Below are 15,943 nucleotides of genomic sequence, written 5' to 3' on the forward strand. Positions count from 1 at the left end.
ACACTTTTCTGAACATCGATTAAGGTATACCTTGCTTCCAATCCTATTTTTGTTCATTTTATGTAGTCCTGCTCCTAATCCTTCCACAGTGTACACTGAACAAAAATATTTATTAAGCAATTTCACTTTTTCCTTCGTCAGCATGTCCATATTCAACCCTTTCACCTCTGAGTCTCACAATGCCATTTTTGCACTTCCCTCCTATCACTAACATATCTAAAAAAAAAGTTGTTACACCATTTTACCATATTTGCCTTTTTTTCTTTCATTTGCATCTCTGTATTCCTTACTACTTTCCCAGCTTATCTTAGCTTTTCCAGATGTTGTTGCCTATCTTTGTCGTTCTGTGATTTCTTGTAGTTTATGAACACTAACCTATTTTTGTTCTTTCCTTTTCATCTTCTTCTTTAGAAAACCATAGCGGCTTCTTTCTTCTGTTTCCTTTATTTACTTTCCTAACAACAAATTTAGTTGCCATTATATTATTTCTTTTTAGTTTTGCCCACTACTCTTCTACTTCCCCTAGATTTTCCCAAGCAGCTAATGACTCCTGTGAGATATTCCCTCAATTTAAAACAATTAATTTTCCTGCAGTCTCGGACCCCCGCCTGAGAATGAACCTTATCTCCTGCGCACTAATACTGAAGCACACAATCCAGTGATCACTAGATTTGAGATAATCATTCACTACAACATCAGAAATACTGTTCCCATTGGTAAGATCTGGTATAGACCCCTTCCATATAGGTTTCGTTACCAGTTGACAGAACAGTTCTCTCTGCAGAAAATCTAGGATCTCTCTGCTTCTAGAAGACATCACAGCCAGGATGCCCCAGTCAACATCCTACAGATTGAAATCATCTAGCAATAGCACCTCCCTTTTCATAGCAATTTTGTGAATATCCTCCATTAAACTTCTATCCATTTCTTCTGTCTGCAATGGAGGTCTGTATATTACATCAATATACAGATTGTCACTTTCCAGATTAACCCACAGTGCCTCTTCCTTACCTCATAAGCCCTGCAATTCTGTTGCTTTAATATTATATCTATCTATCTGTCTATCTATCTATATATTTATTTATTTATTTAAAAATATTTCTATACCGGTCTTCATGAATGGGATTCATATCAGGCCGGTTTACATGAAACAAGGGAAAAAACCAAGTAACTATAAATAAGAAAGGTCGAAACAATCAAAGTTACAATAAAACAGGGGTATTAAAACTTGGGAGCTAGAGTAGCTAGGAATAAGTGAAGATGGAGTAGGAGCGATAGAAATTAACTAGTTAATTATCATATAATATGGTATGAAATTGGTAGACATTCGGTTCCTTGATCTGGGTATGATGAGTTAATTTGTGTTAGGGGAAGGCTTGGAGGAAAAGCCACGTCTTAAGTTTCCTTCGGAAGGTGGGGAGGCAGGGTTCCAGTCTTAAATCAATCGGTAGTTTGTTCCAAAGGATTGGTCCTGCTGTAGAGAAGGAACGTTCTTTGGTGGTTGTTAGCCGGGTGGATTTGGTAGGTGGAACTTGCAGCATTCCTTTATATGCCTCTCTGATGGGCCTGTCTGAGGCATGGAGTTTGAGTGGGGACTATAGGTCTAGGGTGAGTTGTTTGTGAATGGTTTTGTGAATTATGGTGAGTGTTTTATGTTGAATCCTGTATTTTATTGGCAGCCAGTGGAGGTTACGGAGGATGGGGGTAATGTGGGCACTTCGGTTAGTATTAGTTAAGATTCTGGCTGCTACGTTTTGGAGCATTTGTAGTGGTTTTGTTGTTGAGATGGGGAGCCCCAGAAGTAATGCGTTGCAGTAGTCCGTTTTTGAAAATAGTGTAGATTGAAGGACAGCTACTTCATTGCTACAGATGAAAAGACTTTTTGCTGCTAAGCTTATGATTCTTTGATATTTATATATTTATATATAGATAGATAGTCATTCATGCGGGAACAAATAGTGCGTAAATGAATATCTATAATAGAAAATGTTTTTATTATAATTGTAAAGAATTTCACAACATTAATAAAAAGCAACATCCACCCACTAAAAATATTCATACAAAAATCCTAGAAAAAATTAATGTCCATATAAATATCGAAGAATCATAAGCTTAACAGTAAAAAGTCTTTTCATATGTAGCAATGAAGATGCGTACTCCCATATGGTTTTTTTTGCCTCCTCTTCAGGTTTCTTTTTTTGAAAATGTGAATCATTTTGAATTCTTTATTACTAAATATTGAAATTATATACTGAGCAGCTAATGGTACGAATATAATCATTTGAACTTTGAGGCCTCTGTGTCGGCGATAGAAGATTTATTCGAAGGTTCTTTGCTATCACAACAGCGATTGGAGTCAGATGAATATTTTCAAGGCTCTTTTTGGACCATGAATTTATCTTATATCTTATAAGAAGTGATTACGATTACGATTCTTCAATTGAGAATAAGTCCGATGCACTTGGAAGCGCTGCTTGTTGCTAATCACATATGGGAGTACGCTACTTCATTGCTACAGATGAAAAGACTTTTTGCTGCTAAGCTTATGATTCTTTGATATTTATATGGACATCAAACTTATCTAGGATTTTTGTATGAATATTTTTAGAGGGTGGATGTTGCTTTTTATTAATGTTGTGAAATTTGTTACAATTATAATTTTTAAAAAAATGTCTATGTTAGGTATTCATTTACGCATTCTTTGTTCCCTCATGAGTGACTGTATACCTAGGTATTAGGTGGGGACTATTTATATACAAAATTGCTTACTGTCCTTTTTGCATGACTTTTTGCTAACCTAACCCTACCTATCCCTAATTTTTTTTATTTTGTTACTTACTGCTCCTCCAGAGCAGAACTAATCTGCGCGTGCTGGCCGGCTGTTGGCGCGTGCTTTCCCGGGACACTGGCTAATGGTGCTCTCCCGGCCCGCCTCCTGCCCTTACCATGGCCCCCAGGCCACCCCTTTTCCCTCTGCTGGCACTTCTGCGCGTGCCGGGGTTTACACGCTTGGCCAGGCCTGTTGTAAAATGCGCACTGCGCGGGCAAGGCCCAGCCCCGTGCATAAACCTGCTGCTGGAGTGTGGGATACCCAGAACTCCTGTGGCCTCAGGAAGAGCAGTAGGCTGAGGTGGGAGGAGTTCTGGAGGGTCCAGGTGTTCCTTGGTTGAAGGGGGTTTAGTGAGGGAAGACATTTTTATTGTTTTGGTTTGTCTGTTTTATGGGTTTTTGTTTATTTTCCCTTTATTTCATTCTAGTGAATTGCAGGAATGTTGCACTATACTGGGGTCGGGCTGGGGAGGGGGGCGCAGATTATGTTTGAGTCTAGCTGGGGAGGGAGACAGAGGGTGAGGGTTCAGAAAGGTCTGCTGGTACTGGGCCAGTGAGAGAGAACAGGATTGATGGGAGGCTGGGTGTGGGAGTTTCAGAGTGTGCTGGAGCTGGGCCCTTGAGAGGAAAAGTGAGGGAGGGAGTACTGTGATCTTCCTGGGGAGGGGAATCAGTGTTTTGGGGAAAAGCTGAAAGAGAAAGAAGCCCTGGGGTAGAGTTGAAGAGAGTGGGAGTGAGTGCTGGGTTTGGACTGGAGAAAAGGATAGTGATTAGTAGAGATGTGAATCGGAACCAGAATCGGTTCGGATTTCAGTTCCGATACACATCTCTATAGATGTGAATCGGAACCAGAATCGGTTCGGATTTCAGTTCCGATACACATCTCTAGTGATTAGGGGGTTCCAGGGAATTTCTGTGGGTTTCAACTAAATTTTAATTAATTTTAACTGGCTATGCTGAACATATTCTTTATAAATATAAAGGGGACACTACACCAATTATTTGTTAAATTGTACAATCAATAATAACAATATCTCAAATATATGTTCTGTATGACTCTATATTAATTCATATAACTAAATGTTTCACAACTTTATTTATTCCTACAAAACATCCACATAATATACAAGTTATTACAAATTTATCATCACATTAGCTCATATAAATATTTACTGGACATGCTAGTAATGCCAGTAATATTCAAAGACATTTTCTTAAAATATAACACCCATACATTCTCCCTTCATTCATTCAACACACACTCCACCCACCCAGCATAAAATACCTTCAGTGCACCTTCTATACTTCCAGGAGATTCAATATTAATTGACCCTAAATAATTTCCTCCACTTGTTCTGATAAATTCCTCCACTTGTTCTGATGGTGAAATTCCTCTTCTCAAATATCTGAGATCTTCTCTCCTTACTTATTTAAAAAAATACACATCTTCTCCATGCTTGCTAGAAACCATTTTTTTCAGTATTACCAATTCTTCTCCATACTCGCAGGAACTCCTTTTCCAATGCTCCCTACAAGGTCCCTTGTTTCGCATAAGCTTCCTCAGGGGATAACCTGCACTCCCAAATCAGTTCTATATTGACATCTCCAAACTCCCAGCACACTTCCTCCAATCCTACCACTGTCTGTTCATGTCCACCACTGCTATTTTATGGTGACCCTTAAAATTCCTTATATTTTCTTTCTCCTTATCTTCAAACCATGAAAAACCTCCACCTGATTCTGACCAACGTAGATGTCGGATTTACATGTACCTTCAATGGCATACCATCGCTACCGAGAATTCTTCAAACCACATATCAGGATCCAAACCAACCGATTATAAAATGTCTTTGAATATTACTGGCATGTCCACGAGATAAATATTTATATGAGCTAATGTGATGATAAATTTGTAATAACTTGTGTATTATGTGGATGTATGAATAAATAAAGTTGTGAAACATTTAGTTATGTAAATTAATATAGAGTCATATAGAAGATATATTTGAGATATTGTTATTATTGATTGTACACTTTAACAAATAATTGGTATAGTGTCCCCTTTATATTTATAAAGTGTATTTGGTGTTGGGGAACAGTATTTCTCTCTGTGTTGTATCACCATATGCTGAACATAGCCAGTTACGGTTCAAAGTTCAGATACCCGGATAACTTTAGGACTGCTCTTAGATGGTTAGCATTAAATATCGGCGTTGTCCAACTAACTTATCCAGATAATTTTTGCCTACCTGAAATGCTCCCACATTATCCAGATACAGTAAATTTTATCCAGCTAATTGATTAGCTAGATAACTCTAGGCATTCAGACGAGCAAGGAATTTTAAACCCTGAGGTTTGGCTGGCTGTGTCTCAGTTTAGCTGGACAGACCCCTTTGAATATGGACCTCTGAGTTTTTCATGAAATACTGATGACCAGGATAAGGTTTGTGTACCGTCAAGATCTTGCAGGATTCTTACTTGCAAGAAGCAATGCATTTCTTGAATTAGATATCTTGAGTGCTAGTGCACTAGAAAGCACAGCCTGGCCCTCACTTTATGATCTCTCAGCAGGGATGGTGATATAATTCTTGTATTTTTTTCTTAGGTTGGGAATGTCAATTGAAGAATCTGTAAAACTCACATCTGTACAGAACAGTGGTGAAGATGAAAGTAGTTCACTGTGTGCATCTTCAGGTGTACCTGGTCCCTCTACTCAGTCATCCTTTGAAGATAATGAGAAAACCAGTTTGAGTGTTCTATCTTTATTAGAAAGGGACTCCAGTCAGCCCCTCTGTAGCATGGAGCTGGTTCCTGCCAAAGATCTAATGGGAGAAGCTGAGTCTGAGGATATCCTGATCCCTGAAGAATCTGTAATTCAGGAGGAGATTGCAGAAGAAGTTGAGACGAGCATCTGCGAGTGCCAAGAGGAGAACCAGAAGTCTGAACATGAGTTTTCTGAAGATCCAGTAAGTGACAATTCTAAAAATGAGGAAACTGAAGCAGTGGTTCCTGTAGACATCTCAGAGTCCTGTGTTGTGATGAATGATGAGACAGACACTTCACCTTGTGTGGATAGTAAAACTGAGGAAAAATCAGAAACCTCTCAAGAAGAAATGTCAGTTGTTATTGATCAACTGGATGAATGCTTATCACCTGCAGCTTCTGTTTCTTCTGTGAATTCTCTCAACGATACATCTGAAAAAGATCCCCACGCTGCAGAAGAGTCATGCACTACAGAAACACTTGATGTTTCTTCTAGTCTGAAAGGCTCTTTATTTGCTGAAGAAGGAAATGCTGTAGAAATGGAGCTGCAGAGTGAACCTGATGAACAGTTTTCTGAAAATGCTTGCACTTCTGAAACTTCATTTTCTTCTGAGAGCCCAGGAGAAGTTTGTACCAGTGTTACATCTCCAGGAGGTGACACACAATCCACTTTGGAGGAGCCTTGTACACCTCAATCTATTGAGACAGCTTTTCTGTCTGAGGTATCCAGTGCTGAAAACACTGAGGCTGAAAGTCAGCAGAAACCCGTTGATGAAAGCTTACATGCATCTGTAACTTCAGACATGTCTCCAATATCAGTTTCTCCTGCGATGTCAGAAGCATCCCCGATGTCGAACTTACCTTTGACATCTGAAGTTTCTCCAGTTTCCAATTTACCTTTAACATCAGAAGCATCTCCCTTATCTGATTTACCTTTAACATCAGAAACATCTTCTGTCTCATCTGTAGCTCTGGCTTCTGAAACATCTCTTGCAACCAGCTTACCTCCATCAGAAACATCTCCAGTTTCCAGTACATCCATAAGTGAAAGCCTCATTCTACAACAAACAAAATCGCCCTCCTTGTCTGATGAGCCCCTCTCCCCTTTAAAAGAAGAAACCTCTACTAGTCTTGGTACATCTCAATCTGAGGACTCTATGGCACAAATAGAAAAACTTCAAAGTGCAACTGAAAGTAAGAAACTTTATCCATTGCCCACTGTACCTGGAGTGTTAACATCAGACGAATTCAGTAATGAAAAGGAGAATCATCTGCCATGTAAATTACCCATGGAACTTGTAAAATCATGTGCTTCTTCTGTCTCAGAAATCTCCTCACCAGAAACACTAGTCATTAAAGCTTCTAATATTCAACAAAGAACACCTGAAAAGAAGGCTGTGCCTTTTCCATCAAATTTATCTGTGCTATCGGAAGGGACAGTATGCAAAAGTTCGGAACATCTTCAGGGTAAATCACATGTTAAACCATATACCTCATCTTTGGAAAAACTTTCATTTCCAGAAACATCCAGAAGCAAGTCACACAAGCAACAAGGGAACTCACAGATCCGTCTTGAAAGTTTGCATTCTAAGCTATTGGATGCTGCCAAATCCCCAGAAATAGTAAGATGTGAAAATAGAGAGCCAGAAATCTCAAAGAGAAAGACGGCAGAGCAGTATGGTTTTGGAATCTGCAAAGAGAAGAGAGCTAGAATAGAGGATGACCAACCTACTCGTACTGTCTCCCTGAGCAGTTCATGTGAAAAAGAGCAGCCTCCAAGAGAAGAACCCAGAGTTCCACCACTTAAGGTACAGTATTGGAAGTGACATGCTGAGACATACATAGTGTATGATGTATACATGCAAAACTAAGCCAGCCAAAGTTTATTCTCAATTGCTTTCATTATTGACATTTCTGGGTCTTGTAATAGTTGCATCAGTTATTCAATGTTCCTTAACTTCATTCCTTAGGGTATCCTAATCTGTCTGCTTTTCAGGATAACTAAAATATGGATTTATTGTTAATATCCTGAAAACCAAACTTATTCGGTGGGTCCAAGGACCAAGTTTAAGAACCTGTGAGCTGCATAGTCATAAAATTAATACAGTATTTAGATTTACCCATGCTTTTTAAATATATGACTTTTTGCTCTGTTTCATAGTTCTTAGAATTTCCCTAGTTTACTTTTACATGTGCAAGATAAATGCATTGCACTTAAGGGTTTTTTTCTTGCCAGATAGGAGACTTAATATTGACTCTCTGTACTAATAATGCACACCAGAGTAGCTCAGTAAAAATATACCTAACTTACATTACTATCATGATTGCTGTGATGAGTATATTTGCCCCTTCAAAAAAAGGTTCTGTAGAAAAAAACCCTATCATAAATGGGCTTATGCAATGCATTTATTGTACGTGGTAAGGCTCTCCTGTGCATGGCTGAAAAGAGCATGCAAACATTAAAGGGATCATGTTAGTTTGAGCATCAAAAGTTGGCAAGTCCACACATGTAAATGAAAGAACATCATATGCAAATGAGGGGTTAGCGAGCTCATGCTAAATAGCGTGATAGGCTTACCCTCCATGCAATTTAGCAAAAGCTCAGTAAATGGCAACTATTTACTACCTACCTTGTCTGGTGTTAATTTAATATGTTATTTACCAAGAGGACATGATCACACTTAACCGAGTTCTGTTTTTCTCTTGCCTCCTCCTGCTGGCTTTCATGGGGTATACAAGGAAGCCTGGCATACTGGGGTTGTTTGTCAGTCCAGATGGAAAAAGTGGGAGACATATTACACGCCAGGAGAGGAAGTCAGAGGAGAGCAGATAGTTCCTGAAAAAGCAAAACCAGATATCTGCCAAGGTGGTAGAGATGTAACAACAGAGGAGGAGGAAAGTGCAGCCTGCCAGACAGACACACCTGCTATCACTTCACTTTTTTTGCAACTAAGGATTCTTGGTAAATTTCTCATCATTTGGGATAAACACATGGAATCCTTTTAGAGTCCAACATTTAGTAAGCCAGCGAGCAACAAAGTTCTCCGGGTAAAATGACCCGGATAACTTTGGCCAAATGTTCAGCAGAACTATCCTAGTAAGTGTTGTGCTGAATATTCTTGACTAAAGTTGCCCGGATAAAATTATCAGCGAAATATCTCTGATCCAGACAGACAGGAAGAGACAGCATTTTTTATCACACTCTCATCATCTCCCGCTTAGATTGCAGCAACCTGCTCCTCACAGATCTTCCAGTGAACCAGCTCTCGCCACTACAATCCATCCCAAATTCAGCTGCGCAGTTCTTTCTCCAGTTTCACTACCCCCATATAACCCCCTTTCTTAAGTTACCACATTGGCTTCTTTTTTGCTTCCACATATAGCTCCAGCTCCTCTTACTCACCTTCAAGAGCCTTCACTCTACAGCTCCTCACCACCTCTCCTATCTCTCTCTAAACTCCTCCTCGTGAACTCTGCTCATCAAGCTAGTCACTCCTATCTGTGCTCTTCTCCTCCACCACCAACTCCTAACTTTGTGCTTGCCACCTGCCTGTACCGTATGCTTGGAATAGACTTTTTGAGTTGGTGCATTATGCTCCCTTTCTGGTCTTATTTAAATCCAGTCTAAAAACACACCTTTTTAGGTTGCTTTTACATTTCAATCCTGATTATCCTGCTCTCACCCTTATTGATTTTAACCATTTTCTTAATAAATTAAATTTCCAATTCCTGATTGTCCTTATAAGACCAGTCCCAACTAATAGATTTATCCACCCTTACCAGAAGATGGAGACAGAATGAAAGCTTTGCTGTAATCAGCCTTATAAGATACTGTGCCACCTGCAGGCTTTCAGTATTTCTGTCGCCAGCAGATGGCAGAGGTGCCAAACCTGCATTCTGGTGAACTTTGTGGATCTTCTCTCAGAGGTGTGGTGCAATGGTTTTTCACCCCACTCCCTGATTGAACAGAGGGTAAAGAGGTAGGGGTTGATGAACTTTTTCACTTGGAGCCCTGTGACTGGAGGGGGTTTGCAAAACCAGTGATTCTAGTTCCCTCTTTCCCCCTCCACTTCCTCCTTTTCCCTTAGCTGTGCCCCTCAGTCCTGGAAGGCTTTTGAAGACATTAAAGGGAAGTACCCTTTATTTCTGTTTATTTGCCACATTGGTTTGACTGTGCCTTTAACTTTGTTAAAAAAAAGAAAAGCATTGCACAGGGAGCTTGACTAGGGAGGGGAGTCGGTGGGGCAAAGTTGCATCTGTAAGAAGCAGGGGGGTTTTCAGACACTGCAAGATCATTGGGTGGGAAGTGGGGGGAGTCCAGAAAACAATTTAGTTGAGCTTCAGTGACAGCAGCATTTGTTCAACCATGCGGTAGAGGCAAGATGGACACCGCTGTGGTGAGCGAGAAGAAATGTCCCACTTGTGGGGGCTCTCACAGCAGCATGGTGACTTCAGAGCTGTGTCAGGTCTGCACTGGGGGAGGCAAGGGTGAGGATTATTCCGGTGAGGGCTGGGAGGGCCAAAAATGGCAATAAAGGAAACCCCTGCCCTCCCCACAGTAGATTTGGAGGCAATCAATAAGTTTCAGGAGTCTGAGGAGTCTGTGTTAAGAGTCAGCACAGAACTGTGCTACTGAGGTCAGAGAGCCACCAGCATTACCCCGATGGTCCCACGGGTTTCAGGGTTTGCTGACAGTGGAGAGGGGGAGTTGGGAGTCCTAGATCACATGGAGGCTTCCTCCGAGGAGCCCTTCTTCCCCAAGCAGGTGTTTTTAATACATCAGGCTTTTTATTTAAGTGCAGATTCCTGGGAAAGAAACAGTGTCCGATAGTTCTCTCTCCATTCCTATTCCATTAGTGCCTTCCTGACATAAGAGGGCAAGAAAACAACTGGATTCAGCTTGGAATACCGTTTCCATGGCGTCTGTGGAAAGATCTTGATGACAACATGGAAGGTGACCCAGGGGGCCTTCCTCTGGAGGAAAAAATCCTAGCTGCGGAGGGGGCCAATCCCTAAGTAGTTAGGTTGTTTAAGTGGAAGAACTTCCATGCTGATTGTCCAGGCTCTGGTGGAGTTGGGGATTAAGGATTAGTGGGAGGATGTCGAACTCCAGTTTGAGAATGAGGACTCTACTTGGGAAGGTTTTAGGGGCCCAGCGAGGACTTCTCCCTTTTAAAGGATCCCAAAGGCTCTGGTCTCTGCGGAGTGGGATATTCTGGAGACGGGCCTCAAAGTGGGCAGGGCTATGGCTAAGATGTATCTTCTGCCAGATGAAGCTTGATCTACTGAAGTTCCCTAAAGTTGATGCACTTTATTAAAAAAAAAAGACCACTATCCCTGTCAAAGGTGCTGCAGCCCTAAAGAACAGTCAGGATAGGAAGATTGAGTCTTTCTTCAAGCAAGGTATCTGTCTTGGTTGTCAGTATAATAGTGCATGGCAGCTATATGGCAAGAGTCTGCTTGCACTAGGTGCAGTAGGTTCAGTGGAGACCTTCCTGGACAAGGAAGCAGAGCGCTTGGAGTCGGGCCTTGCCTTTTTGGCTGATACCCTTTATGATCTCATCCAAACATTGGCCAGACAAATGGTTGCTTCAGTCTCCGCAAGATGGCTGCTGTGGCTTCAAAATTGGTCAGTGGATGGATGGTCTAAGTCTCCTTTGGGAATCCTTTAAGGGGAAGCTCCTGTTTGGAGAGGATTTAGAGAAGTTGGTGAAGCACTATAGGGACTCCAATTCTCTTAAGCTGCCCGAGGATAAATCTGGATCTTCTTGGAAAGATTTTCCCTAACAGGCCACAGTTTAGAAATGTGCATTGATATTGTCCTGGGAAGTTTTCTTTTTCAGCTTCTTATTCACTGAAGCAAGGAAGGAATTGATCTTATCCTTTCATGTGAGCTGCAAAGGCTCTTAGGACAGCATCAGAGGAGATTCAGAAGGAGTCAAGTCTTCCCAATGAAGGTTGGAGGTCCACTCTTGCGTGCAGCTGTCTCAATTTTATGAAGATCGAACGAATCACATTTGATCAGTGTGTGTATGGTAGTCATCAGAGATGATTACGTATTAGATTTTGCTCGCCCACTGTTGAATGCATTTGTGGTTTCGCCTTATCATTCCAAAAGTTAGAGGGCAGTGGTGTGAAATAACCTGAATCATCTTTTTCAGTTGGCAGCATTGATGCCAGTTCCGAAGGAAGAATGGGATAGGGAATGTTATTCTTTTACTTTGTGGTTCCAAAAAAGGAAGGTACGTTCTGACTTATTCACTTGAGGATTCCTCATTTCCGTATGGAAACTGTCTGCTCAGTGATCATGGTGGTTCATACAGGGGAGTTTTTTATGTCCCTAGACTTGTCAGGCGCTCGTTCCAATGGAGATGGATCTCCAAAGATTCTTCTGCTTTGCAATCTCAGCCAACATATTCAATTTTAGACATTGCTGTTTGGGCTCACGGTGGCCCCCAAGAACCTTTTCCAAGGTAATGGTGGTGATTGTGGTGGTACTTCCAAAGGAATCATGATGGTTCATCCATATGTCAGCGATTGGCTGATTCGAGTGATATCAAAGGATGAGTGTCATTGGTCCATCTCAAAGGTTATTCAGCTCCTTCAGGATCTGGGATAGGTGATACATTTTCCAAAGAGCAAGCTCCAACCCTCTCGAGTCCAGGAATACCTAGGAACCCATTTTGATACTCTGGAGAGAAAAGTGTCTGATGGAGGAAAGACAGAACCAGTTGCAATCTCAGGTGCAACAATTTTGCCAGTTATTGATATCCAGGGCAAGGGAATACCTTCAGGTACTGGATTCTATGGCATCAACCCTGGATCTGGTCCCATGGGCAGCAACCCATATGCATCTGTTGCAAAGGGCTCTTTTGTTCCCATTGGTCTCCTCAGTCTCAGGATTGCAAGGTCCAACTACCTCTCTCCTCAGAGGCCAGACGCAGTCTGACCTGGTGGAGTTCCATACAAAATTTGCCCAAGGGAATGCAGCGGGATGTTCTGAATTGGACAGTGGTCACTATAGATGTCAGTCTCAGCAGTTGGAGACCGCATTGCCAGGCCTAGACAGCACAGGGTCTCTGGGATCCAGTGGAGAAGATGTGACCAATCAATGGGCTGGAAACAAGAGCAATCAAGAATTTGTTGGAGCTCTTGCACCTGGTTCGGGGCAAAGCAGTGAGGGTGTTTTCCGACAATGCAAAAGCAGTGGCATATGTCAGGGGATCAACAGCACAGTGGTTTCTGCAGACATAAAGCTTCTGTTTCAGTGGGCAGAAAACATCTTTTTGTCAATTTCAGTGGCTCACATTGCAGGAGTGGAAAATCTCCAAGCAGATTTTCTGAGCAGGCACATTTTGGACCCTGGCGAATGGGAATTGGCAAAGGGAATGTTTGCCCTGGTTCAATCCAGATGGAGGACTCCTCAAATGGATTTGTTGGCAATGACTTGGAATCCCAAGTTCCTCACTTTTACAGCAGCTAAATGGAACCAGGATCAGCAGCTCTCAATGCTCTGGCTCAGGAGTGGCCTCAAGGAGTTCTGCTTTCCATGTTTTCATCTTGTCCATTAGTGGGCAGGCTGATTTGAAGAATTTAGAGGAATCGGGGACTGGTGGTACTGATAGCTCTAGCAGGCTGTGGTTTGTGTATCTTATAAACCTTAAAGAGTGGGGTCTTTTTAGGTTCGATCATGTCCAGCAGTTGTTGCATCAGGGGCCAGTAGTATGCAAGCAGCAGGTTCACTTTTGTCTTGCAATCTGGCTTTTGAGAGGAGAAGGTTGAGAGGCAAAGGTTACTTGAAGGAGGTGATTGCCATGTTGTTGCAGGCTCAAAAACAGTTGCCTTCCTTAGCCTGTGACAGGGTCTGGAAGGTCTTTGAAGTCTGATGTAAGAAGGTGGGACTTTTCCCGTTGCAGACATCAATTTTGGAAATTCTTTCCTTTTTTCAGAAGGGCCTTGAGAGAGGATTGGAACTGAATTCTCTCAAGGTGCATGTGTTAGCCTTGGCATGCTACCATGGTAAGATTCAGAGGAGTCCCTTGGCATTTCATCTGGATGTCACTTGTTTTCATCGAGTGACAAGAAATTGCGGGCTCTGGTTCGGGGCTTGCTGCCCTTTTGGAATCTCAAAAAAATCATGGGATAGGAGGCGATGTCCTTTCATGGATTAGAAACTGGTTAAAAGACAGGAAACAAAGAGTAGGATTAAATGGTCAATTTTCTCAGTGGAAAAGGATAAACCATGGAGTGCCTCAGGGATCTGTACTTGGGCCAGTGCTTTTCAATATATTTATAAATGATCTGGAAAGGAATATGACGAGTGAGCTTATCAGATTTGCGGTTGATACAAAATTATTCAGAGTAGTTAAATCACAATCGGATTGAGATACATTACAGGAGGACCTTGCAAGACTGCAAGACTGGGCATCCAAATGGCAGATGAAATTTAATGTGGACAAGTGCAAGGTGTTGCATATAGGGAAAAATAACCCTTGCTGTAGTTACACGATGTTAGGTTCCATATTAGGAACCACCACCCAGGAAAAAATCTAGGCATCATAGTGGATAATACATTGAAATCGTCTGCTCAGTGTGCTGCAGAAGTCAAAAAAGCAAACAGAATGTTAGGAATTATTCGGAAGGGAATGGTTAATAAAACGGAAAATGTCATAATGCCTCTGTATTGCTCCATGGTGAGTCCGCACCTTGAATACTGTGTACACATCTGGTCGCCGCATCTCAAAAAAGATATAGTTACAATGGACAAGGTACAGAGAAGGGCAACCAAAATGATAAAGGGGATGGAACAACTCCCCTATGAGGAAAGGTTGAAGAGGTTAGGGCTGTTCAGCTTGGAGAAGAGATGGCTGAGGGGGGATATGATAGAGGTCTTTAAAATCATGTGAGGTCTTGAATGAGTAGATGTGAATCGGTTATTTACACTTTCAAATAATAGAAGGACTAGGGGACACTCCATGAAGTTAGCAAGTAGCCCATTTAAGATTAATCGGAGAAAATTCTTTTTCACTCAACGCACCATAAAGCTCTGGAATTTGTTGCCAGAGGATGTGGTTAGTGCAGTTAGTGTAGCTGGGTTCAAAAAAGGTTTGGATAAGTTCTTGGAGGAGAAGTCCATTAACTGCTATTAATCAAGTTGACTTATGGAATGGCCTCTGCTATTGCTGGCATTGTAGCATGGGATCTTTTTGGTGTTTGGGTACTTGCTAGGTTCTTGTGGCCTGGTTTGGCCTCAGTTGGAAACAGGATGCTGGGCTTGATAGACCCTTGGTCTGACCCAGCATTACAATTTCTTATGTTCTTATTTTCTTAATCTGGTCTTGAAGGCTTTGACAATGGTTCCAAATGAGCCCCTCAGGAGGGCATTGCTAAAAGATCTAACATTGAAAGCAGTGTTTCTTGTGGCTATTTTTTTTGGCGAAGCATGTTTCAGAACTACAGGCCTTATCCTCTAGGGATCCATTTTTACATATTACCTCTGAGGAGATTTCAATTTGTACGGTCCCTTCTTTATTACCAAAGGTGGTTTCACCATTTCATTTGCAGCATGAGTGAACTTTACCGGAATTCAGGAGATCGGACCCTGGAGGTGATTCAGTGGAGCTCCATCTGTTGGATATTTGTAAGATGCTATCATGATATTTGAAGGTGACCAACAGTTTTCGTCTGTTGGATCTTTTGTTTGTGCTATTTAGTGGGCAGAGGAGAGGTGGATTAAGGAAGCAATCGCGTCTCTATATTTGTAAAGGTTTGAATGTGCCGAAGGGGCTGAGGACTCATTCCAGTAAGACTCAGGTAACACCATGGGTAGATGCCAGTTTGTGTTGCCACAAGAGATTTGCAGGGCCGCTTTGTGGTCCTCTTTACACTCCTTTAGCAGGCATTATCGTCTGAATGTGCAGGCTTGGGATGAAGCTTTTTTTGGGGCAAGCGTTCTTAGAGCTGGGCTTGCAGGCCCCCACTCCCCCTCCCAGTTTAGGGGTGGCTTGTGTACATCCCGTGCATTGGGACTGGTCCGGTAAGTAAGATCAGAAAGACTAAATTAGGTTTCTTACCTGCTAATTCTCTTTCCTGGAATGCTACCAGACCAGTCTAGAATCCCATCCGTGATCTGGCTCATTTGTATGTAATGTTTCCAGTATATTGGGCTCAGAGTGTGGTCGTGAGGTTGTCGTGCTCCTGTCAGAAGAGGGGATCTTCAGTTGAAAGCTTCACTGTGAGTTAATGTTTATTGTTGTACCCCTGCTCGCAGGGAAGGGTTACTTTGATAAATTTATACTGAAAGACTGCAGGTGGCACAGCCTCTTATAAGGCTGATTACAGTGAAGATTTC

At 41.9% G+C, this 15,943-nt stretch overlaps 1 protein-coding gene across 1 annotated transcript in view; it reads left to right on the forward strand.

The window, feature by feature from the left end:
• The window catches only part of ASXL3 (ASXL transcriptional regulator 3), a 367,079-nt gene that overhangs the window by 337,664 nt on the left and 13,472 nt on the right, over window positions 1-15,943 (forward strand). Inside the window, exon 12 of the mRNA XM_029591205.1 lies at window positions 5,435-7,400. Coding sequence (XP_029447065.1) covers window positions 5,435-7,400 — 1,966 coding nt within the window. The remainder of the gene's footprint in view (window positions 1-5,434; window positions 7,401-15,943) is intronic.

Source organism: Rhinatrema bivittatum, chromosome 2 (genome assembly GCF_901001135.1).
Source record: "Rhinatrema bivittatum chromosome 2, aRhiBiv1.1, whole genome shotgun sequence".
NCBI lineage: Eukaryota > Metazoa > Chordata > Amphibia > Gymnophiona > Rhinatrematidae > Rhinatrema > Rhinatrema bivittatum.